Source organism: Cyprinodon variegatus, unplaced genomic scaffold (genome assembly GCF_000732505.1).
Source record: "Cyprinodon variegatus isolate N-32 unplaced genomic scaffold, C_variegatus-1.0 Scaffold1707, whole genome shotgun sequence".
NCBI lineage: Eukaryota > Metazoa > Chordata > Actinopteri > Cyprinodontiformes > Cyprinodontidae > Cyprinodon > Cyprinodon variegatus.
In genome coordinates this window covers 1-27,367 of record NW_015152160.1, presented here as the reverse complement: position 1 = coordinate 27,367, position 27,367 = coordinate 1, and the positions used below count along the sequence as shown (strand labels likewise).

At 37.1% G+C, this 27,367-nt stretch overlaps 1 protein-coding gene across 1 annotated transcript in view; it reads right to left on the bottom strand.

Annotated features, from left to right (window-relative positions):
- The window catches only part of znf385b (zinc finger protein 385B), a 24,986-nt gene extending 7,217 nt beyond the window's left edge, over nt 1–17,769 (bottom strand). The window contains exons 1-4 of the mRNA XM_015404353.1: nt 17,759–17,769; nt 16,111–16,172; nt 6,589–6,725; nt 6,356–6,466 (exon numbers count right to left, since the gene is read on the bottom strand). Of these exons, the coding sequence (XP_015259839.1) occupies nt 6,356–6,466; nt 6,589–6,725; nt 16,111–16,172; nt 17,759–17,769 (321 nt within the window). The remainder of the gene's footprint in view (nt 1–6,355; nt 6,467–6,588; nt 6,726–16,110; nt 16,173–17,758) is intronic.
- Between the last annotated feature and the right edge of the window lie 9,598 nt (nt 17,770–27,367).

Below are 27,367 nucleotides of genomic sequence, written 5' to 3'. Positions count from 1 at the left end.
GATCTGATTGGTTTATTTGGCCCGTCTATCACCAACATAGGCCAATCAGCTAACCAGTATTTTCGCCCCTTCCCAACTTCAACGGAAGGTTTCCAGATGGATACGCTGAGCAAATCCATCTGGTGGACTCAGGTTAGGAGAAATGCTGGTTTGTCACAGATTGTTTTATTCTCGTTTGAATTCTGTCAGTAGAAACAATTACTGATGTCTGCACATCATGATAAGTAATTGTTCACTGAATGGTTTTTAACCATAATTTATATGTTGTATCAGCCAAATGCAGGAGAAAGTGTCTGACTACAGCGGCAATATGAGTAAAGAAATTCTTAAAATAGGAGTTTTTAACCTTAACATGAGTTGGTAAATAAGATAATCTAATAGTGGTACGAGTATATTTCCCCTTAAAGATAGACTGCAGTTGTTTTTTTCTTATTTTAAATGTAAATCGTCTTATGCCATTGGTAAAGTGATGCATTTACTGCTCAATTCAATAAGAAAAGCAAGAATTTAAAGAAAAAAAATACTTTTATAGATTTCTTAGGCTTTTGCAGCAGGGGGGAAAAAAAATTCAGCTCATCTTAGCTTGAAATTATTATTTTTTAAGCCAAGCAGCAAGTTGTCAGAAAGCTAACCGCAGATGTACTTAAATAGTTTCAGCAGAGTGAAAGAGGTTTGTGCTTTAAAATCTACTGCTGTGGAGGCAAACCTTTACAGACTGAAGATAATTTGAATAGAAAGACTTTTTTATTGTACTACTTTTGTGGTCTTTTAAATAGCATTTGGGGGTTTCCAAAAATAAACAAAAAAGGCTTTCAAATCCCAAGATAAAAGGGCTAGACAATAATAGCATTTGCAAAAGAATCTGGATTCAAGCAGTGCCATTTCCAAATTACAGAGGCACTCAATTTTTTGTAAATGTCACTATAAATTTACCAGAGAAAGACACGCATTGCTTTTCACTCCAGCCTTTTAGATGGAGGTAATACACTTGAAGTGGGTTTACTGCTGCACAAAGGGGAAGAGAAAATTACAGCTAGTGCTGAGATCCATTCATGAGAGTTAGAAGAAAGCACTAGTTCAGAAAACAGTCACTCTGGATAAGAGAGCATTGAAGGCCATGAAAACAATCACAAATGTGTCCAATAAGAATGAAATTCATCTCAACAAGCTGGATTAAAAACTTAGGAAAAAAGTTACATTTCTAATTTTAATTAGGCCTCCTCTCCAAACATGCACACTTGTATAGAATGTATTTGTTGCATATTTATAGTCAGTGCAGAACAAAATCTAAAAATTACTATTAATATTTGATTTTGGCATAATTGCACAGCCTTAGCAGGGAGGGTGCTAATTTTTTAAGTCAAATTACATCTGTCAGACATTTTCCCTCACCTCTTCAACGGACATGATTCCTTAACATAGGAGCTGACGTTTGAGCCACTGTTTGTCCTTTTGTAATGTGTGGGTAATGGAGGATGCATGATGTCTGATAAGGTGTTTCGATAGCAACATAAATCATTCTTCTGGACTTTTCGTGCTGCCACCTGGATCTCATCCTACTTTTCCATCTCAAGATGAAATACATCTTGAGATGTAAAGAAATACACAAAATATGCTATATGACCAAAATATCTAAGTTTTGATCTCATTTGCCCCCCCCCCCCCTTTCTGTAGGTTACGCCTAACCCCAGGGTGTTGCATTCCTTAAGACACTAGAGGGCACCCAAACACAGATAGTGGAAGGGTTATTAATTCTTTTAGTGTCCCGTGTTCATTTAGTGTGTAAATGTGTAAGCTTACTCAAAAAAGTATCAAGTCTCCCTACAGAGCAGGTTATAATATAACTGAGGGGTAAACAAACCTAACCCATTTGCAATAGGTCTAAGAAATTCAAAGACCACCTTCATATTTCAATAATAGTTTTCACCAACGGTCTCCCATGCACCCGAGAAAACACAACGCATCCCTAAATTTAAGCTTCTTTTACTAACCAATGAGGACTTCAGTCTGAATCAGCATTGCAGGTATAGCATGAGAAGCACATTAGGAGAGCAGGCCTTGCAGCAGCTGGAGGAGTTCAGGCGTACCACTCAGTAAGGTTTGCCAGCCCACAGCTCTCACAGCATTATCACCATTATTTTACACCTACAAAATTAGGCACTACTCCTGGAAGCATAAAGCTGCGCCTCAGGTTGTGCTTGGAGGCTTAGACCAAAAAAAAAAAAAAACTTAAACAGTGGACTGATTAATATTGGAGTGTGTTTGCTTGAGCACACATCCGGACTGATGAAGCGGAAAGAAAATCTATTAAACAGTGAGCGGTTCAATCAGAGTGGCAAACATCAAACAAGGAGCCTGGAAATCTAGTTTGGGGTGTATATTTAATACCAACTCAGAAGACGAGATCCTGAAGAAGCCTACTGCATCTTAGAGCTGTTATATTACTAAAAGCTGCATAAGGAGGAATGGTTTACATTTAGTGTTCAATAAGAAAAAACGTAAGACTGTAATATCAAAGAAAAAAAAAACAAGTAAAACAAGATAAAGTATTTTGATTGTCTGTCACGCATGTCATTTTATTGCCAAAAATGTTTACTTATAGCCACATAAGCCCAGGGCACAGGGCACGCCCCCCCACATGTTTTCTTTGTTTCTTACAATGCTTGTCAGAAACTCTTGGCTGCTCCTCTAATAAATAAACAGCCTACTCTTTGGATAGCCAATCAGATGACAGCCATGTCTCAGTAGATTTGCAGTTGTACTGTACTCTGCATTTTTAAAATGACAGACTGATTAGTGTTGTGTGACAAGTTCAAAGATTGGGAAATGTTGGGATTTTCATAAATTAATTTAAATTCTGAAAATGATTCCTCACATCCTTTCTAATTATCCACCAAAATGTAGATCACTGGATTTGAAAAGATAAGGGAACCACTGAACAAATTGTTCTCTTTTTCGCAGAGTTTTTCCAAGTGAATCAGCTCACTATGACTCTACTCTTGTGACTTTTTGGCATCCCTATTACTCAGCCCTTACTTAGCTTGTTAGAATGAGTTAATGCTCCTTGTTTATTTCCTTTTTAATCACCAGTAATACCTCTATTCATGTTCGCTCATGAATAATGCTACCATCTCGCTGAGAAGTCATGTTTGATCGACATGTTAGTAATGAGGCAGCTCATTAAGGTCTCAGCAGACATAAATAGCAGACTGCTGAGCATCATTTACACAGTGCCGTGTTAATAAAGCGCAGAGGAGTGTAGCTTACACCTGATTATCAAACAAGCAACAATTAACGAGCCTGGAGAAGCGTTCCCCCTACAGAAATGTAGACCTTTCATCATATTTCTAATCATCACCTTCAATTGGTTAAGAGCATGAGAATTTTTCATGCAAGGTCAGAATGTATTTAATCCTACTTAAGTTTCCTTCTGCAACAAATATTTTCTCTTTTATTAACATTTTTCTCCATATAGCTGGTGAATTCAATTTAACAGTACTGGTTTGCATTCAGAAAAGTTTTTTCTGTTAATACCAGAATTAGCAATATGTTTAGAGATGTATAATGGAACTTGTTCTGAAGGAAAAGAATCCATTGGAAAGTAAAATACATCACCTATTAAAAAAAAAAATGCCCAATTAGCACCCTCAAGTGAACATATTTTGACAACTTTATTCTGGTATTCTGGCTGTGAAATGGAGAGTTCCTCAATAATCCATTTTTGGGTCAGTAGCAAGAACAAGTATTTGTTATGGTGCTGATTTTGCAAAGCATGCAGAAGTCTTTCATTTTTATCACAGGGGGTCTGAAAACTCAGGAACAGAATCCATCTAGAAAAATCACAAGAAAACAGGCAAGCTGCTTGATAAGAAGGCAACAACTGGCATAATTATAAGAAAATGGAAGAAGTTCAAGAGGAGTGTCAATCTCCCTTAGTGTCAGGTCCGGACACAGGCTTGCTTTTCCAGGCCTGTCTGAGATCCATTAAGATCTGGATAATCAAAAGCAGGAATGGATCATGTGATCAGACAAGAATAGACTTTTTTGATTTAAAATCCAATGGTCAAACAATCCCAAGAACAGCATTCCACCTGGAAACATGAAGGTGGAAAAATCAGTTGCCGGGTTTTTTTTTTTTTACCACAAATCTGACAGCACAACTGCAGGTAAGGGTGAATGGGGCCATTGTTTGGGAGATCTTAGCCAACAACCTCCTTCCCTCAGTAAGTACATTAAAGATAGAGTTATGGGTGGGGGTGGATGGGTCTTCAAGAATGACAAGGACAAGAAATGCTCAGAAAAGGAAACTAAGGAGACGTTCTGGAAGAAGGATCTACAGATTCTGGAGTAGTCTAGCCAATCTCCAAACCTCCAGAACAATTTTCAGAGGAAGCTGCCCAGCTACAGCCTCAAAACCTAAAGAATCTCGGGTTTCATTTATCAAGGATTGTTTGGAATCTGTACAAAAAAAAGAAAGAAAAAATAATGCATTTATAAAACTGTGCATACTTACTAAAACCAGGCAATTTTCATTTATAGCTCACAGCTGTACTTTAATGTCTGCATACAAGGCTGATAATGCTCTGCCCTCCACACATAAGGGCAGAAATGGTCCATGTAAAACACTTGAATGTCATTCTATATTTAAATGAGCCAGCTTATCAAGGTTTTTGAAAATGGTTACCAATGGCAACTGTAGCCAAGAGAGCCAGAAAATGAAGTTTAACCAAGGTGTTTGTGTGCGATTCTGAAAGTGAGATAAATACACTGCTCAAAAAAATAGAAAGAACACTCAAAAACACATCCTAGATGTGAATGAACTATTCTCAGCGAGTACTTTGTTCTGTAAAAAGTTGGATATGCTGACAAACGCCACACAAAACCATCAATGGAAATAAAGTGTATTAACCAATGGAGGCCTGGATTTGAAGTTGCATACAAAATAAAAGTAGGCAAACACACTACAGGCTGAAAACTCTGATGTCCCTAAAACAGATGAAAATATGGCTCAGTGTTGTCTGAAGCCTCTGTGTACCTGTATGATGAGATAATGTCACAGATGGGCTTAATTTCTGATGGTAACTGGTTTCAGTTTTCATCATCTGTGTCGCAAATTTCCCCCTCTCTCTCCAAAATGTTTGTATCTGTATGGATGGGTCAGAGTTGCTGTGAGCTCCTAAACATTTCCAAGGCAGGTTTGTTTATGACAAATCACAACATTTAGAATGTGGCATACATGAGTTTCAGGCCCTGTGTTGTGCATCTGTAAGCTTGATAAATAAGGCCTCCAGAAAAGCTCTGTATAGGAGGTCCAAAATATCTGCTACACTGTGTGCAACCCTAAAGGAAACATGCAATATCTATTTTTTCCTAATTTATCAAAAACTTTTTTCATAAAGTAAAATGCAATCTAATCAGAAAAAAAAAACTATGATTTTCTGCAATTTCTTTACCTAGATTATGTCACTGAAACCTCTAGAAAGCTTTGATAAATATTAAAGGCTTCCATTTTGCAGTCAAAACCTGCAAAACCTAATTTATAATTTCTTTCATATTTAATGGGAAAAAAACTGTTTATCACCAATTATCTAAGACAATTTTGGTATGCATTAAGACTTAAAAAAAGAGACTTTCCTGTATGCTTTTACAGTATTTCTTACTAGATCAGATGACTAAATTACACAAAATTTTAAAACACACCAATGAGGCAGTCGAGGCTCATTTAGAAAATTCTGCCACAGTCCTGACTGACACCAGAATAATGGAACATTTCACACAATTCCTTAATTAACCCATTGAACTAACTCACTATTGGTGAAAGTAAAGATTTTAAATCATAATATTGGTCTTTGAGGCACTCATTACGTAAAGCCAAGTGGTGAAGATTTTAACACAAAGATTACTTAATGAAATTAGCCCTTAATGATTATCTTTATCACTACTTTTAAAGAAATACAAATTTGCCTTGCCTATTAATGGGGCTATACACAAACCTTCCCTGCCTTCAACTTAGATTAAACAAAACTGTCAATAATTTGAATGACTCCATAATTTAAACCAATAATTCAATAATTCATGAATGTAGTTCATGAATGTAGTTTTCAAGATTAGGTATTTTGGATAATCCCAACTCTGCAATAAATCCAACACATTCTTCAGTGTGTGATCAATGACTTTTTTTTGACACTGTGAATCCCCCATAGTTCAGATTTAACGTTTCTTTGTTTTAAAACATAAAAAACAAAAAACAGAATTTGAAACAAGCCCAAGATGTTTAACTTTGTTCCATTGGCAGAGACTTCTCTAAATTATGGCCCTCATATACCTCCATATAACAACAGTGACACAAACTTACATCAGAGTTGAATCTCAGTTGGCAAACACTACAGGAGATGACCTGTTTCTTCTTGGGTACCATGGTAACACCAAATGTGTGATTGATGACAGCCTTCTGCACTGGATCCATCTGCTCAAAACAAACAGGATATAGAGAACAGCAGCTGCAGATGATTATCTGAGCCGTGATGACAGCTTTTTTATCTCAGTCAGACTAGACAGCACGCAGCTAAGACATACACGTTTATGTACCGTGTTAAAGTTTGGAAAGAGTCCGACTGGTGACGGTGTCTCCATGGGAAACGGCAGGAATTGTTTCATCATCACTGAGGGACTGGTGGCGCCAATTAGACCAGGCAATGGCCCGCCCACTGCACCGCTCCCACTTCCTGAAAATAAATTAATAATCTCTTATTTTACTGGTTCAGAAGATCAATATGAATAAGAACAATGTGAAGATGTGTAACAATATCCAATGAATACATTTATTGTCAAGTTAGAATTATAAACGATGATCAAATGTACAAATAAATACCATAAAATACCTTAAACTTTCATGAAATTAGCCCCCCAAAAAACAACATTCTCCGTCAACTTTGTGTTAAAGTTTCACTTTAGTTTCGGTAAGTATTGTCAGGTCTGCTCTGCTTGTGTAGCCTTTTTTTCCTCTTCTTTACTCTCCCTGCACAGATGGTCTTAATTTGGTAATTATCACACCTGTCTGGAAATGGGCCCTGCTTCAGGTTTCACACTACATCGCTCTATGAAGTGTGTCAAAGTGTACATAAGGGCTTGATTGCTCAGATTACAAGCGTACAAAAGTTGGAGAATTTGGACAGAACAATTTACTCAGTACTTGAGCCTCTGTGTCATAAGTAACAGAGGCATAAAAAATGTAATGTTTTGTTAAAGTTAGTGCTAAAAGGGATTTTAAAGCTGCAAAAAGAACTTACTTCATACTCACACATGTACAGTATGGTAAAGAGGAATTATTTCGATGATTACTCCTGTAACTCCTTTTATTGGCATGGCACTGGAGCTTGTTTTTGGAGCTTTAGAAAGTACAATTCAAAGGAGAGATTTAGCAGTACAACACATGTCTTAAGTGAGGAGAAGGTAGAAGAATATACCAGAACATGGGGGGGGTTAGGTGTAGCTGGAGCAAAAAGCAAGGAACGAGAACAAGAAACTGTATTAATGAAAGAAATTATTTAAAAACAAGTGTTTACACATGTCGTTATTTTTTTTTAAATAATTTGATATGTTTTTCAATGTTTGATAAAGCAGGAATTATTATTGTCCTTTAAAAACGTCCTATTTACAGGAATTAATTTGGTATTTTCACATGAAAAAGGACCATATTACCAATTCTAAATTGTGTTTTTCTAGACAGAATGTAGAGCAAATGTGTCAAATCAAAATTTATCATGTAATTGAGACTAGAATAAAAAAAAAAAATAGATGGCCAATTTATTATTATTATGTAGACAGATTTTTTAAATTATTTTAATTAATTTTATTTTATTCATTTTAATAAATCTGTCTAAGTCTATTTAAGCGAAATATGGAGGATAATAACAGAACAGATTACAAGGACGGCAGAAGTGCGAATCCTTCTGCCGTCCTTGTAATGTAGGTAGGTGTTACATATGCAGCATATAGTGTGTTGAGGAGAAAGTAGCTAGTAGAGATAAGTAAGCTTCTTCTATCTGTACAGATCCATATTCACAGCTTGTAGAAGCTCTACAGAGAAATCTTTCATAACAACGGGGCGTGGGTGGAAACACGGAGGAAAACTGAATCAGTCCTGACACTGAGTGGGAGAGAAAGGAGGGAATAAATATTATATTTATTAGATACAATTCTCCTACTTAAGTAAACATATCCGATCCTCTTAAAACATTAAGGTGAAAGAAAAAATATTGTTGCTATTTTTACATTTATAATAACCCTTTAATAAATACATGATTTATAAGTTTTAGTTATAAAAAAGTATGAGGGAAATATGACATATTTCACCTTAAAAAAAGATTTTAATCCAATAATAACTTACAAAAAAATAAATGTAGGTAATCTTAGCTGGGTTAAATGCGAACATTATTAAAATTATGGCTCATGGTTTTCTTATGTAACCTTTCAAAATATCAATCCTTTATGAAAACAGGTCAAAAATAAATAATGTTATAAAAGAAATACATGACTGAAATGTAAGAAAAATGCAGAAAACCACACCCCAATTTATAATACTAATAAAGCAAGAATAATAATCCTAATAATAATCATCACCATTATAAAATCTGTGACTCCGAATTTCTTCCATGAGTACATCTCACCTTAACAGCTGCTATTTTATCTTAAAAAAACATACAAAGTTAAGTCAATTTTATTACCGTTAATGGCATAAATGAAATGTTAATTATTAATTGCATCTTTTAAATTACAAAATCTAAGTCCTTATACCCTGAAAAGCACTGATATTCTTCTGATGAGATAAACACTCTGAATCGCATGTCAAAAGCAAATCAAGTGCATTCAAAATCATAAAATGTTCCTTTGGGGCATTTATAAAACTAGATCTAGTTTTATAAATGCCCTAGATACTAGATCTAGTTTTATAAATGCCTTAGATACAAAAAAAATGGTATATATTTTTTAGTATTTAAAAAATAGATACTATAATACCATCAGTTAAATTGTTTAAACAAGAAAGGTCAATTCTAATAATATGTGCAGCCACAGACTCAATGCTTTGCAGACTTTCTGGAATATCCAGTATTAGGTGTGGCCTATGAGGTTCAATAATAATCAAGCTAAATGGGTTAATTAGTTGTGTTTTATTTATGTTTTCCTTCTAAGATGTGTGTTTATATTAAAGATGCATGTATCTGTAATAAATCTGAGAAACCTGCTCCATTCTTAGTCTATTTTCTCCCAGCACATCAGGCGGTCAGTGTCTGTTTTTATGAGAATCACTATCGGCTCCAGAAAAACATGACTCAACACAATGCTGTAATCAAACACATGCAGCCTGTCACTCACTTCACTCAGCTGGTTGGGTGGATCAGCTGCTATGAGCTGAGATTATTCATGGTGGTAAAAGCAGATTAGCTTCTATTTTTATAGATAATGTTTTGTGCCACCTTTGCTAGACTGCCAAAAAACTAATATCTTTATAGAACTTTGTAAATATCCAAATAGGATGTTGCTTATTTATGGTTAAGCTTACTCATTCATAATGTTTTTTAAAAAGAATGCAGTAAGGTAAAAATTGATTCAACCTGAGGATGTCTAAAAATGCTAAAAAACAAACAAAACAAACACCCATCATAAAGTTCTTGCGTTTTTCTATCCAAATCATTATCTAAATGTAATTGTTACCATTGGTAATTGTTTACCATTATCTAAAGGTAAATGCATTAACATCTGAAAAAGATGTTAATATATCCCACACACAAACATATATTTTTAAGCTTCCTGAAAAAAAACTGTTAGATTTCAAGTGTTAAAACTCGCTACTTCTCCACAAAGAGAAGTCCGTTGTGTAGTTAAAGATTTTTTTTTTTTAAACAAATCTTTAAAAGTTTATCGAAATAAACTAGAAACAAGATCTTAAACATCTTTTTCTCAACTTTGCACATCTATAAACTTTAAAAAAAGGTCAAATCTTAGGTCCTGCTAATGATTTCAGAAGTGTTCTTCTCTTAAAGGTATAGTGGAGGATGCTCTTTTTTCAGGTGGATCATCAAAATAAGTGATCCTCCTAATTGTCAATCATTCTGGTGATATGTTTAGGTAAGGCCGTCCTACGTTCTTGTCCCCATTTTCACTTACCACCATAGTGGAAAAATTGCAAACATTCTTTTGGAAACTAAGCTTGTAAGAGCGATGCAAACAGCAACTTTTAAACGAGCGTGCACGAGGAGAAATGGGCTTGTACATGCTCTGACACGCGTTTAATAGGCGTTCCATCTCGGGAGCGTGTACAGGGTTGTGCATGTGCATTTTTTTTAAAGTGGAAAGGACGGGTCTTTTAAAAAAAAAATGTAAATACTCCACTATACCTTTACGACACACCTGAATTAGATAACTAAAGTTCAGAAAAAGCATTGTAATCACCAATGGCAACCAGGTGTGCTTAAGCAGGGAGAAATCTAAAATATACAGACACCAGCCTTTGAGGACTGGAGCTGGGAACTCCTGATCTAAAGCATTCTCTTGTACCTTTTGTCCATATCCATAAGGTAATTGGCTGGTTTGAAGTGCACTTCCACCTACATTGTCTTCTATGGTTATTCTGTTTTGATTTCCATCAACTCTAATGGGTTCGACACACAGAAAGCGACGTTGTTCCTTCTCCATTAATTTCCCATGGAACTTGTGCAATGAGGCGACAATTGCTTGCCCTCCTCCAGCAAAGCGTCCGTTGAAATTATGCGTGATATCTTGAGCTCACACATGTAGACGTGCACCTACAGGCTTGCATCGCCATGCAAGAGGGTTGAGAAGTGTTCAACTTTTGTTTCTCAATCTGTTGCTTTTAACCAATCAGTAAAGAGTGTTCAATTACAGGAGAGTTAACTACTCTACCACTTCCAACATGGAGGAATATGTTTTTGCCGTGTATTGCATGATTTCACAGTAACAAAAAAAGTCTCCTGGATCTTCAATCTTTGCTGCCTTGTCTGACACGCTCTGCTCTAAAAATATCAAAGTCCCTTTTTTTAATCAATAAAATAAGGATTTTGGCAACAAGAGGCATCTGTCACTGTTTTTTTGTCTCTCCCAATGCATTAATACTATTACTATCCTCTTAGTCCCAGGTAAAAAAAAAAAGTTCCCCTCAGCATGATTCTGCTGCTACCATGTTTTTTGATGGTGATGTTGCGTTTAGGATAATATGGAATGCTTCATGACATGCACAGCCTTTTCCTTATACAGTAGGTCACAATGCTAATTATTAGTATTACCAGAGCACTTTCTTCAACACCTTTCTTTTTCATGCATAGTGGCAGAGTGCAAACGGGACCTCACCTTTTTTAATAAAGTCCTTCTTGCCTCTGAGTCATAAAGATTAGATTAGTTCAGGACTAATAGTCGTTTTGTGGACAGAACTTTCCTCCTGAGACGTTGATCTCTCTTTGAATGTCTCATCTCTTAAGGTTTTCTTTTTGCAGATAATGGGTAGATGGGTCCCAAACTTTGGATATTGCGTCATATCAGTATCTCACTTTAAACTTCTCTACAACTTTATCCCTGACTCTTTACTAATTAGGTGATGTTTAAAGTGAACTGGTTAAACTGGATTTTAATTAAGGGTATTAAAAAAGCTGACAACAAACATGTAAAAAAAAAAAAGTGTGAGAATCTTTTACGTTAAACTTTACAATAAGCTTGAGCTTTTAGTGTGATGAGTAAAATTATGTTTAAATATTAAGTTTAAATATTATGAATATTTAGGCTATAAACTCATTACTGCCCACATTTCCATGAACCTTTTATTCTGCCATATTTTCTTGGTCATCATTAAGCTTTAAAAAAATATTTTTTTCCAACTCTCAGCCCCATATTAGTTTTCAGTTTTTAATTTAGTTGAAGTATTTACACAGTCAGAATGAATGGCAGGCCAAACGGTTCTAAGAACCCTTCAACATTTATCAGTGACAACTTAAACCTTTTCAAGGACCCCCAAGTACTATTTCTACTTTCTTTAATACCCTTAAGCCTTTAAAACTTCATACCACCAGCAGTTTCCTTGCTGTCAGACAACCATAGACACCACATTCCTCAAAGCTAGATTGAATTGTCTGCTTTAAAGTAAAGATTTAAGCACTAAAATACATTTTTACTCCTTTTAACACATTTACTCCTCACTATTACCCCAGTCTGTGTATTATTTCCAGAAAGTGAAGCTAATTTTCATTGGGTGCGAGTGTGATGAATAGCATGGTGACAGAGTCGTCTTAATTCTGTCCTTCTGTCCTCTGCGATCTGGTTACAAACCACATGTACACAGAGAAGAGCACACACTGTGACCCTTCTCCTTTACAGTAAGTCTCTGTTCTAAGAAGCTGCTATAAATACAAACCTATACATCTAACATGTCTTCACTTGGGAACAGGCTGCATGAAAACCAGCCAGCAAAGAAGCAAAGAGCCAGTGTGCCTTTTTTGAAGTCACTGGTGTTTGGCCAGAAGATCTGTTAACAACTGCTTTGTTCTTTCAGAGAACCTCCAAATAGCTCTTATGAATCTAGAGCCAAGCATGTTATACCAAATGGTGGATGTGGCAAGGAGTCAGACAAATATAGAGCTAGCTGGTGGGCAAGAAGTACTATCAGAATATCATCAAGACATCTGGCTGCAAGTTAACCAAGCTAGTTCAAAGCATCAAATCAGTCAAAAAGTGGAGATTTATTTGAAAGAAAAAAGTAAAGTCATGAGGAATTTAGGATACCATAGACTATCGTGTGCATTTTTCCTTATACATTTTGGGTATTTTTGCTGCAAACCCTGAAGACCCTAGGCCTCCTAAAGAAGAACAGTCTGCTCTGTCCCTTCTGAAGACAGCTTCACCTTTCTGTCTCCCATCCAGTCTGTTATTTAGGTGAATAATAAGGTATTTATACTCCCCCATAACCTCAACTTCTTCTCCCATGATAGAAATAACGCTTGGAAACTTCTGTTTTGCAAGAAATATAAAATCTGTGTTTTTTTTCCATTGTTTTCACACCATACACTCCGACAACTTTCTCAGCCCTTTGTACACAGCTTCTTCATCATCACTTATACATCCCAAGAAAAATCAAATGATTACAAAACAACAAATTTGGACAAAAGAACCACTTTTCCCAATCAATTATTTAATGTAAACTTTAAAAAAAATCAATATGTACAGAATGTTAAGCGTTTAGTTATATTACAAAAAGATAAAGAACTTCCAGAAACATCATCTACAGTTTATTGTATTTTCACTTGATCTTGGCTCATGTTGAGTATTCTTAAATGGATATTTCTTATGTAAAGTACAAGTACAAAGGACTCCAAAGTACAAACAGTCCTAAAAGGGGTTAATGAATGCTGTAGAGTCGATGATACAATGCAAGCAAATGTCTTCTGTCGCCATGTGCTCATCGAACAGAAGCGTATCCTGCAAAGTCAAAGACTTGATGCAATCGGCTGCTAGAAGATTTTTAACCAATCTGGATGATCGGATTAAACGTGTCTGTAAAGTATGTTCAAATGACATGTGTTATAATTAGGCGCCTATATAAATAAACTGATTTAAATTTAATTAAAAGTATTGCGTAAATGTAACCAGTTACTACCCGTCTCTGGTTATACTGTATGCACTGGAAAATTCTAAGACCACGTTCCACACTGTGATTCCCGCTTTATCCAAATGACAGTGGATTTTTTTGAAGCAGGTGTATGATGGTTTCTTCGACTTGGTAATAAACAAAATGCAGAGGGTTGTGATAGTTGCTTGTTTACTTAGTGAAACAGACAGGAAAGCAGGAAACAGGAGTCTCTCCAGGAAATTCATAATGTGGGAAGTCAAGGCAAAACACTGATGGTTTCTTGGACTGCATATCTTTCACGATCTCGCCTGAGACTGACAAAAGCCAAAACGTCTTCCTAGTTCAAAAGATAAATTCTCAAGTAGTATTATGACATCAAGTGAATTGTTATTCAGCATTTTGAATGAGCTTTGCGCTGTTTAAACCTTGGATGTGTTTTGTGAGCTCCTGCCCCAGGAAAAGAGAGCAAACACCAAGGTGAGAGCAGAATAGTGGCTTGAGGCATTCTGACAGAAGATTGTTACAGTTCATGGGTCTAGTAATGGATTTTAAAAAGTCTGGTAAAGGAAATAGTTTGCAATAGGAGAAATTCAAAATAGCTGCCAACATGTAGGGGTCTATGTTTCAAGGGCTGTTCTCACTAAGAGCAAACTGTTAAAAGAAGTTCCCATAAAACGTAGAATTTTACAAAAGAGGAAGCCTTTGCTCTAAAACCACAGAGGGCTGACCTAATTTTGCCAGAAAAATTAAGACAAAGATCAGAATTGCTATAATAAAGCTCGTCAGAAAAATCAATCTCAAACTAATTTGTTCAGACACCACACAAGAGGACGATGTTTTTGACAATCCAAACACAGCATTCAAGATAAATAAGCTCATATCATCTGCATAGCACACATTTAGAAGTGTCATGGTTTGGGAATTATAAATCAGCCAACTCATCATTAGATATGCACCATGACTTCTACCATGAATCATAGGACACTTGATTAAAAGATGACCTGTAAAAAAAACAGGAAGAAATTAAAGCAGGTAAATCTACAAGGGACTGTTTAGCTAGGAAATATAAACTCCTCAACATAGTCAAAGATTATCAGCTTGTGATGTGTGGTGACATGATATATATTATTTGCACCAGAAAACCAAAGATTTGTTTTATGGGTTGGATTAACCTCAAAATTCAAACCCCTCTGAGCAGCATTCTGCTTTTCAATAAGGAAGTTAAGGATAAAAACCCTTCAAGAAGCTAAAAATATACCTAAACAATACAACAAACACCCGAAAGAGTAGGAACACTAAATGATGGGCCAAGATGATTTTCTAACTTTTGCTCAAGAAAATGGTTTATGTTTTATTTCAAAATATATTTTGCTTATCTAATATAAAATAGAACCAAACAAAGCTTTAATGTCCATCTCCTTCTTTATAGTCACAATTTAATGACTAATAAATAAAATGTATTCGGCTAGCATTGTTTTTTTGTCTTTTCTGGGTGCGTTTCTGAGAGAAGAATTGCTAAAAGGCCCATATAGATTAGTTAGAAATAGCTGTCTCCTTAGATCATTGAAGAAAGAAGCACACAGAATCCACTCTAAACTTTTTCCTTTTCTCAATCATTAATTTTCTATGAAGAAAATAGGACAAAAAGACAAAACAAATATTCCTCTAGAGGATATTACTTCCTAAAAAAAACCCTCTCTGGTAAATAAGAATTTTTAGAAATCTAAATCCTTTAGGTGTATGAATAGCAGGTATAATCTCGGCTTAACGTTTTATTCTAAATCTACTCTCAGTTTATCACAGGGCCAACACAGAGGACTGAAAGATAATTCGGAATCTCACATATACAGGGCACACTGGCTTCCAGGATGACTGAGGAAACCTAAGAGCAAGGAGAAAGTCCACAGATGCTTAGGCAGAACATGCAGACAGCAAAGGACAGCGGTGCTGACAGCTGAGCCACTGTGTTGACTTCATGCCAATATTGTACCTCATTAGTCATAGTTTTGATACACATATTTTAGTTTATTTTAATCACAAAATATTTACTTCTAAAGAACTAAAGCACTACTAATCACCCATAGCAACAATAAATTAGATTTAATGCAGCTAAGTTGACGTTTTGCATTTTAACATTGTTTCTGCTACACATCTGGTTGTTAAATGTATTTTTAAAAATGCTGTGGCCTTTACAATGGTCAACTGTATCATACATTAAACTTCCTAGTTAAATATGATCAGTTTGACTAGCCAAGCTTAAACCCCGCTGCTGGTCACTATATAAAATATATATCCTGTCATTTAACAGTCTGAATAATGGAGATTTAGGTTAAATAATTAAGTGGACAATACTTTTTCCATCTTAGGTCTCTACTTTGCTGCAAGTTTCAATTTCCATATCTAAAAACATTCAGTAACAGCAAAGATCAAGTGAAATCATGGGCACTTTGCTGTGCTGTAAAATCAGTCTACATCACCGTTAGTCGCATTAATCTGATCGCAGTTTCCCTCCTGATGTGTCCTTCCTTGACTTCCACAGCTGCTGAGATTTAACGGCCAATAAAGTGATTCAGATCTTTTTCTCTTCAGTACTTTTCAGTGTCCTGCTGGTCAGATAGCAGTTTTCTCTACAGTAATCTGAGGAAACTACTATCTGCTTGATTTATAGTTCAGGCCTCTCTGGCATTAACACCTCTCTGGCTCACACACACACACAGACATATTTACACCAACAGTGAGCTGGACTTGGAAGCTCACATGAAGGAAAATGTCCTGCTGTGTTCTGCTGTACAGCGAGGGGCAGACTGAATCTGACCTAGATGGCTCTGTACAGGGGGTTTTGTTACTAGAAAATGGCTGACATCTCATGCAGCCTCAGGGTACATAAATCAAAATGGGCATACTGAGTTTGCTGCAGGTCATTTAGTTACATTGGTAGTTTTATTGGGTAATCAAAGCATTTTGTGTGTTTTAAACATGCAAAAATTTTTAAAAACAACATGCAAGAAATTAGTTTAATATCAAAATTGATTAAATCAATTTAGCTACTTTACATTTTAGTTCTTTAACTATATTTCTAAACCATTACCAACATTTCCTTTATATACACACTTCAGTCAATCAAACTTTCATCTATAAAGCATTTTACAACACAAAATACTTAAAAGTAGACTAAAGATAAGACTAAAAATTAAAAAAGCCGTAAACAGTAAAACAATAAAAACACTAAAATAAAAAAATATAGGCAGTAGATGAAGATGGAGGCAGTTTGAAAACTGGGCTACTAAAAGGCTGGTTATACTCCCGCAGCAGTGTGTTGCAGTGAACTTGTCGCAGGTATGATACAAATATTTTGGATTTATGCCCAATTTGGAAGCGTGGTCTGCGCTATGTTATTCCACGCCACAACACAACGGGGACAATGATTAACTAGCTGTGGGTCTATATACGGCGGTGATAAATTGGTGAGGAAGTGGAAAAACTCGCTCTTCTAGCTGGTCCAACTTCAGAAGTTGTTTTCCACAATGGCGTTCATACAAACAAAACAAGCCGGTAAGGTACAAAATAGGAAATACGCTAGTGTAGAGCGGATATAGATTTGACCTATCAGAAGCCTCCTGTCTGTGAGACTGTCTGCGGTCACCTACAATCTTGGTGAGGTGCACGAGAGTGTCTGCGGAAGGGGCGGGGCCATATCTGCGTTAACTGCGACACACACGCAGACAACCTGGTTTCAGAGCATAAACCAGCCTTAATGTTCCCAGTTAAAAACCAGCGTAGATAAATGTGTATTTCAAAGATTTGATTCAATAAACAGACAGAAATTTTGACATTCAAAGTCAGCCACAATTTGTACTGTTTTTGTTGCATATAGAGCTCAGTGTGCTCCCATTAACCAAGATTAAGCGTATGAGTTTTCCAATGCTTTAAGCATGCGCAAAACTTCCATTGTCAGGGTGTAAAGGTCTATTATTCCAGAATAGTCAAACTCCAGTCCTCTAGGGCCAATGTCCTGCATCTTTTACGTGTGTCTCTGCTTTAACACACCTGAGTCAAATATTCAGGTCATTAACAGGACTTGGCTAAATTTGGCTCGATCCAAATACCTAAGATTGCAGCTCTTACCTCCTGTACATCCCATTACATTTCGTGGGCTCAATGGAAAGAACCCTATCCCTTAAAGGAGGGAGCTTAAGACTACTGTGCAGAATCTAGACAGCCTTTAGCCTTACAGACATCATTACAGCTGAAACTGTCTGCTAAGAAACCCAAAACATATTAAGATGCATATCATCGCATAGCTCAAACACAGTTAATGTCACAAAATAATATATTTCTGTTAAAATGTGAGGAAGGCTGGATCTATACGTCCTGTCAAGCAAAGGATTGTGGGCAACCATGAAGGTCTCAGTGGTAGCTTAGAACACTAGGAGGTCTCTATGCTCAATTATTTGGCGCTAGGAGGCATCCTATTTCCTCTTCCAGGCTTCCTCCTTACTGCCAGCACTGTTTGGATGGCTCTTGTTATGGTGACTTTGGATCCACTTCCTGTCGTAGTTGAAGTGTCATTCTAAATTCATGCTTTGATTTAGCCTTTGACTACATGCTAAAGAGGTAATGAAGCCATTTGATTGAGGTGTTTTTGGACCAGGGAAAAATGTAGAAGTTGCAGGACGCCGGCCCACAAGTACTTGAGTTGGACACTCCTGCATTATTCCATCACGGGGGTTGCTCTATATCTGGGTCCCACGTATGACCTGAGAAACCAGGTAGCAGCAGAAGTACTGTAGGTCCTCCATGGGTTACAGTACTGCAGGGAATATAACATAAGGTGCAGTAGGAGTGGCCTATTAGGAATAGGCCAGCGACTAAAATTTAAAACACCCAAACTCTCTGGGTAGCTTTAACACAGCTGTAGCCAATATGAGCTCATTAGAGATTGACTGCAGGCTAGTGAGGTAGTTCAACCATTTAGTTCTGGATGGGGAAAGAGAACCAGCTAAATGTTGCAGGACTTTAACACTAAAGGTTTTTAGTTTGAGACCACTGCTTAATTGTTTACTCTCTAAATCTACCCTTCTTTGCCTGCTACACCTTCATAGACTGGTCATTAGAGGCTGAGTGTTTGTCTATGGGTCCAAACTTAAAATGAAATAAATACAAGGATGCCAAATAATGCAGATGACCCTATAGACATATCTTGGATGATTGCTAGTTATCCTTTTTTTTTTCCAAGTTCATCATAACAATGGATTTTATATTTAAAATTAGGCACTGATTAACCCTCCAAGTACATGTCATTAAAACCATGAGAAAAAAGTCTATGCAGGAATACAAGAAAGCACACATTTTCAGATATGGAATGGAATGACATCAGGCAGTGGTGTAGAAATCATTTTTATCTGTCTATATTTGACTGTCAGATAAAAACTCAGAGCAAGATCTAATTGTATTTAAAGTGTTGTGAAAAACATTCCTTCCTGAAGAATGAAGCAACATTTCAACCAATACAGAAAAAAAAATGAATAAAACAATTTATATATTAGAATGTGTGCAGGTGCACACAGAAGAAAAAAGAAAATGGGAGGTTGGTTTTGCAGGACACGACAAGTCTTAGAAAGCCAGACCTCTTAGGTGTGAGAGCAAGATAGGATATCTTTCCTTAGTTGTTTAATTTGATCTGTTCACCACAGTTATTGTTTGCACACAGTGATTGGTATTTTAGAAAATGGGAATTTATGAGTCCAAATACTGTCTAAGTAAATCAAAGGAATACCCAAAAGGCTCCCCAATCACCATATGGACACTTTTTATGTTTTTGGAAGTTTAATACAATTCTTCTAGGATCCATTCTGGCAAATGCAATTTGACAAACTCAAAGTGAAATACAATAATTTGGTGAGACTCAGAGACAATCAATAGCATTATGTGCTAAATAAATATCAAGCACAAGCATTGTAATATGATTTTCTAATACAGTACTATTTTCTGAAACTGTTTTTTTCTTTAGATCATTAAAAAAAATGTAAAATAATATTTATACAAATCTCATTTTCAGGAGAATAGTAGCTCATGTTTTGTTCAAAGTAACAGGGTTTTAAGCATCACCATGAATATATCCAACAGAGAGTAAAAAGCAGCATCTGGTGCTGCTAATCAGGCTGTAAAGTGATTTGAACGGATGGAGTTAAAGTGAAACAAACGGAAACACACGCAGATCGCAGGAGCATATGGAGGCTGAGGATGAGGACAGGATCTATGAAGCTGTTGATCTTTACGCTAAATTAAAAGTCCTACCTGGACCTCAAGTCTTTTTGTCTTTATCTTGATACTTCTCTGCTTTGTGGATCTGTTGGATCTACAACATAGCCCTGTAACAGAGCTGTCATACTTTTACAAACCAAAGAACGGGCAAACACACCCACAGTTTACACCCCATGGGTGTGTGTGTGTGTGTGTGAGAGAGAGAGAGAGAGAGAGTGAGAGAGAGAGAGAGAGAGAGAGAGAGAGAACATATCAAGTGACTGGAGCAAGAGTGGCATGTGTCATCGCTATCTGAGCCCTGAAACCTTCAACATGTGTTTTTGTGTGTGTGGGTGTGTGCTATTTCCTAATCCCTGCTGCCGTTCTTTTCCTCCAGCGAGAGGAAATTCAATCCCTGGGCAATCGAGAGCTGAGGAAAGAAAAGACAGCCACACTTACAGATTATACCGGAGGATTAAAGATTAAATTACCCTGCCGCAGACGCCGTTGTGCCTTGTGATCAGATCAGAAAGTACCTGCTGGTTCACAGGTTTCCTCTTACAGTGTCTGTGAGTCTGTTGGTGTATTAATATTTTATAACTGGTGTTGTTGGTACCTGCCTCCTTTTTAGAAAAAAAAACTTAAACATATGTGCTGTTAAATATTTAAATAAAGGCTAATTGGATGCTTTAATTGGACTGATCCTGTCCTGCAGGTTTTACAGGTTTCCCTGCTTTAGCACAGCTGATTCTGATTATTCCAGTTCAGCACAAGCCTGTTAATCAGCTATCAATGAAAATCAGCTGTGCTGGAGCAGAGAAACCTCTAAAACCTGCAGGACAGTTGCCCTCGAGGACCGACTTTGGGGATGCCTGGTTTAAGGTGAGGATAAGAAATAATTTTGTCATGTTTGATAAATGCCAAGCCTCTACAAGATTACTCTGAGTCCACAGTTGGTGTAAATTAAAACTTTATTATTTATTTTTTCTGTTTTCATGGGTTCCCATATATGAACCAGTTTTTCAACTGGTTTGACCAACTCCCCACTCCTCTTCTTCAACGACTGACAAGTTCACGTCTCCCAACTCCAAACCATCATCCAACCCCAATATTCCAGAGAATTCCATTACACAGCCCACCCTGTCCCCTGCCATTTTGTCACTTTCAACAACATAGGTCACAAAAAGGATCCAGGTGAGAAAAGCTGCAGGTCCAGATGGCATCAGGTCCAGGCTTCTTTTAAACTTAAGCCTGAGGTTTGGAGAAGTACCACAACTGTGAAAGACCTCTTGTGTGTTACTAGTCCCAAGAAAAAAACATCAAAAGGACCTCAGCAGCTACAGGCCGGTAGTTCTGACTTCACACCTGATGAAGACCCTCCATTGGTTGGTCTTACACTATCTACACCCCCTGGTGAAGACTTCATCGGATCCACTGCAGTGTGCCTACCGCCCTGGGATTGCGGCATATGATGCCACCATCTTCCTCCTGCACCAAAATCTGACTCACCTAGAGAAACATGGAGGCACTGAGAGGATCATGTACTTTGATTTCCCCTGTGCTTTCATAACCATCCAGCCAGGACTGCTAAGGGACAAGCTGGAGGTGTCAGGAGTGGACCAGCACATGTCAAAGTGGATACTGGACTACCTCACTGACCACCCACAGTATGTGAGGGCACAGTGCTGTGTCTCAGATAGGTTGGCTTGCAATATATGGGGGTCCCACAGGGAACAGTGCTGGCACCATTCCTCTTCACCCTCTACACTGCAAACTTCTCCATCAAGTCCCCACGCTGCCACCCCTAGAAGTTCTCTGCCATAGTTGGCCTCATTCAAGGGGGGTACGACTCTAGTATAGACAGTGGACCCAGAACTTTGTGTTCTGGTGCCAGCAGAACCACCTTCTGATTAATACAGGGAAAACCAAGGAGCTAGTGGTGGACTTTCGAAGAGGCAGATCTACCCCACTGACAACGGTGAACATTCATGGAAGGGACATTGGTGATGAGATAGTGGACTCTTATAAGTACCTAGATGTTCACCTGAATAACAAACTGGACAGGACTCACAACACTGAGGCTCTGTAAAAGAAAGGTCAGAGCAGATTCTTCCTGCTGAGGAGACTGAGGTCTTTTGGAGTGCAGGGGGTGCTCCTAAAGACCTTCTATGACTCTGTTGTGGCTTTAGCCGTCTGCTATGGAGCTGTCTGTTGGGGCAGTGACTTAGCAGCTAAGAGAAAACGGCTGGATAAGCTGATCAGGATGATCACCTATGTGATTGGATGCCCTTTGGACTCAGTGCAGAGGGTAGGAAACAAAAGGATCCAGAAATTAACATCTCTGTTGGATAATGTTTCCCACCTCCTCAGACCATGTGAGTGGAGCAGAGCATGGAGCAGAGCATGGAGCGAGCGGTAAAGCAGAGCGGAAGAAATATGGTGGAGCGCAGATCAGTTTTCAATTCAAAGGCTGGAGTGAGAACTTTGCTCTGCTCCAGTTCGCTCCGACTTTATTTAAATACATGTTTGTTTTAAAACCTAGGCCAATCCCTATGCTGTCTGTGCCTATAATCTGCTATAGTCCATGTTTCAACTTTACCACGGAATCGGCGAGATGAGGATTGAATATTGTGTGATAAAAAGTTGGATAAAATATCATAAAAACATACACTAACTATTCCTAACATTACAGAGTGGGTTTACCTAAAGTGATTCTTGTGGTAAGAGCCTGTTTTTGAAAATGGATCGGATACATACATTACATGCTGTTATCTCATTTGCAATGGTATACGAAGTGACCTTTTTTAATGTACTCTGGTAAAATAAAAGAATTATTGAATAGGAGACACGAGACAACATGAATGGAGCGAGGTGTTACGTTCACAGCTGGGAAACAGTGAGATAATTTAACAGCCAGTTATATAAGACAATACACATGTATCGGTCACATCATTAAATCAAACGCCGTGTGTCCCAGGGCCCTGGAATAATTACATGAAGGAAAAATGTCAGAAAATGCCTTCTCCTAAAAATTTAAGCGAGCATGGAGTGATTTGCCCAGGCGGCAGGAAAATTAAGGTGAGTGTGGAGCAGATTTTAAGCAGAATGTTCTGGCGCAACTTTAAGCGGCGGAGATAATGAGCGAACAATCTCCTGAGCGGGGAACGGAAATTGCACAGCGCTCCGCTCTGTTCACATGCTCTGCACCCCATTCATGAAGCTGTTGCAGAAGTGGAGAGCTCCTTCAGTGACAGACTGCTGCACCCTAAATGCACCAGAGAGTGTTATCACAGATCCTTCCTCCCAGCAGCTGAAAGACTCTATAACCATCACTGCTCCCAACAACCTCAATAAGTTGTTACATTCATCCTGATTTTGCACATGTTCTGCCTTAGTCGGTCAAATAACAAGCTGCTATCATTTTGCACATCTCTAATGTTGCTGCTATTTTTCAAATGTCCATTACAGTAAAAATGTCCATATTGGTCATTTACTCTCCAGGTGCACAGTATTTATATTGTTAAAAAACTTTTACAGTACAGTATTTCATTGTTTATTTTTCAAATCTTCACTAATATTTTATTCTTATACACTTTTCAAAGGTCCACATTGTGTGACCATTTTTTCTAGAATCGTTTTTCTGCTGTAAACACCAGAATTTCTCCATTATGGGATAATAAAGGGATTTTCTTGTCTATTTTATTCTATTCTATATCTTCAGAAATCTGAAAGGGGAGAAGGGGATAAGGCGAGAGTTTATATGTTGTCCCCTTCACCAAGGCCTGGATATTCCTCCTAAAGATATCTTTCCAGTAAGCCTCCAAAGCAAAGCACCCAGCACACATCCTGATCAGATGTCCGGATTGCCCCTAACTGGCTGCTTTTAATGCAGAACAACTCCAGTCATAAAGCTTAATCTCCCATTTTTTAAGGCAAAGACCAGCCTCTATGTATTGATTTAATACACATGCATGTATCAAAGATGCAAGACCCGGATTCACAAAAATTCTCAGAGGCCACTCAGAGAAATACTATTTTATCCTAAAAATTCCAGAAAGGTGCATTTCAAGGTGATTACAGTTAAGAGAAATTAACGGGGGACATGGCAACCGATAATCAAATTCATACCTTATTCATAAGAAATGTTTCCAATAATTATGCAATTTAGCAAAATTAAATAGTATTTGAAGGCACTTAATAAACTTCTCATTGTTATTTTGATTTGTTTATTGTTTACTCTCCATGTTAGTCATTATACAACTTCATCTTTTTTTTTTATAATAATGTGTTATTAAAGAGTTTTACTGTGACTACTGGTGTGTTTAATGTGGTTAAACTCAGTGATATAACCAACATGGAATTTTAAAAAAAGTTTAGAAAACTAAAGTGGACAGAGGAACAGTGCTCCATCACAGCTCTGGGAGGATAATAAAGAGGATAAAAGGTAAAGTGGACCCCCAATATTTGAAAACAGACTTTAAGGGCCTTACTGAGCAGATGTTTCTATCAGAACAGGCGCTACCTGCAGCAATCAAAAGCCAGTGAGAAGATGATATCCCACAGGTGGACTTTTAGGTGAGGTATGGATACTGACATTGGCCTGTATAATATAGTAAATGCCCCCATTTTTACATTTATGTATATTCTTTATTACTTTTTCAAATTCTTTAAAACATTTTTTTATCATTAAGAGCACTTTACAGTCTATAATACTGTTCATTTCAATTCACTACATTTTATGGATGATTAATAATGTTATTTTCTAGAATTCATCCATCCTAAACAAAAAAACATAAGAAGTTTTCCTCTAACCTGTCGGACCGCTGAAATTAACCCTCCTCTATGGGGATGATAAAATTTTATCTTACAGGTATCTCTGTATAATGATTGTGCGATTTTAAACAAGTTGGTCATCATGCATTTCACTTGTTAAGCTGTTGATCAGCCAATTAGCTCTCTATTACTGCAATCTTCTCTGCCTAAAACACTCTTAGGTTCATTAAACATCCTTCCCACTACTCCTAACATTTGTTCACTTTAGGAGCTCTCTTTTGCTTTAAAAAAGAAAAGAAACTTTCAATTTGAAAGATTTAAGTAATTTTCCTGAGACCTTACTAAGAGTTTTAGGATTCTTTCTGAGTACAGGCCATGTTGTTTTGGTTTTAATCCATTTTTGCTGATCATAGGGTTGAGTTGGAGTAAAGACCAAACCGATATATATGTTGTGTTTCAGTGTTTTCCACTGCAGCAGAAAGGAGTAGCACACCGGAGCAGTCCTTTTGCAACAGCAGCTAAAGCCCAAATCAGTTTATTTATTTAGCTGCTGCTTCATCCTATCATGAACAAATCAAGACACTGATTCACTAATGACAAGGTACCAGTTTAAAACACGCTCACAAGAGTTAACAGTGCTGACTCTGATCCCAACTGCCTTACATTCAGTTATAAACAGGAATTTGATTTATTTTTATTTTTTTTTACTTCTTCCCCCTCATATATTATTAATTGTAATTAAATAAAAACTGAAGTAAGATCAAATCTGCTAAAAGTCTTAAATGGCTGCTCAGTGCTTTATGAAAGTTGATGTCTGAAATTCACTATATGATTTTTCCTTTCTTAAAATGATGATAAACTTTGTAAAAAAAAAAATAATAATGTTAATGATTCATGGACTTCAGCAAAAGAATATCTGGGTGCGATTCAAACTTTATTTCCTCATCCGGATATAAAAATAGATGAAACCTGAGGAGACACAGCTTTGCAAAAAAAGCTAATAAGCCTTTAAGTCTCTGTGTTCTACTTCTGGAAGAGATGGATCATCTCACCGGTGAAGATAGTGCTGCTGTCATACAGTATAAGCTCTTTCAATGGACCAAATTGAACTTGAGACTTGACAAAAATTTTAGTCACTCATCTACCTTAATTGTCAAGAAGAAAGACATTAACAGCTTAATATCTTCCCTTCCTTTAACCTCTATGTAACAAAAAGTTTAAAGTATCACTGTCACCATCCTCCACCTGCTGAAGGTTGCTTTAAAATCAAACCTGGGACTAAATGATGTATCAGTGCACCACTGATCCTGAATGGATGACAGTCAGCCGAGCTACTTTCATCTGCTTCTTAAACGTTCCTCATTCACATAGCAATGGGGTCTTATAGAAAGAGGGGTGGATTTGCTGATAGAGGCATTAGACATCACAGTGCGTTATTATTATGCAGGGAAACACACATTAGCATAATAAGCCTGGGTGTGTGTTTCTAAGTAGGTCAAATTCAGATCCTTCTTTATCCAAAACGAACATAAAGGCACGTACGCACACATACAAACATCCATCCATCCAACAGATCAGGGATATTAAAGCAGACAGGAGCGCTCCTGTGTGAGACTCATTGAGAAACAGTGGAGACAAACAGAAGCAGGACACTGCAGTGGGAAAAAAAATGGAATCTGGAAAACGTAAGCAGTTATTTAAGATGTTGGACAGAACAAACTTAATGACTGTGCAGTGCTGCGTGAAAGGCAAGAAAAGTAATCATTAACTGTATCTATATATAAACAAGCCTCAGTTGTTAATACATTTAAAAGTGTTTCTGATATAATCTTGCATTTCAAAATTTAAACACTTCTGTTACTACAACCATCATAGCTTAACATTAAAACAATCCAAAATACATTAAAGTCTGCAGCTCCAGAGGCACAGGAGACTCATTGAACATTCCACCATGGGTCTAAGTAAATTTGACTAACAAGAGAAAAAGGACCAACTAATATCTTTGAATAAAGTTGTATTAATTAATGTAGGTTTTCCTCTTGTTTTCAATAAATATTAGAAAAAATCCTATAGTTTTTCAAAAATAGAATGTTACTAAAAGCACAATTACTTTTAACTTAGACATAGATATCTCCATCTCTTCTATTTTCTAATATTGAAACGGATGAAGATTGAAAACAAATGAACAAAAATGGCAAAACATTTCCTACTGAAAGTGTTAAAGAATTTGAATCACTCATTGCATTTTGCTATGCTGCAATCACAAACTCCATTGTATTTGATTTCAATGTAATTTGACAGAGCAACACAAATTGATGAATAATTAAGGATAAAGATGGATGGTTTTAAAACTCCTTTAAGCTTGGCATCTTCTCTTGCTCTTCTAAAGAAAAACATCATACAAACATGACAGTGCCATGACCATGTGTCACATTGAGGATGGTGGGTTCTCAGAGATGTGCACCGCTGGTTTTCTGCTATAACATTTTACAGCCAAAGAGTTTAAATATGGTTCCATCTGACCAGATCACCTTCTTTCCCCTACGCTACTTATGTTAAACTTAAGATGGCCGTCTTTTATTAATCTTTCAAAAAGGGCTCCTTGGTCCTACTCCGACATTAAGACCGGATTTGCGGTTTTGCAGAACTAAGCTGTAGCTGCTTCCCAAGATTGTTCTTGGCTATACTGGCTGCTTCTCTTATCAATCCTCTGCTTGC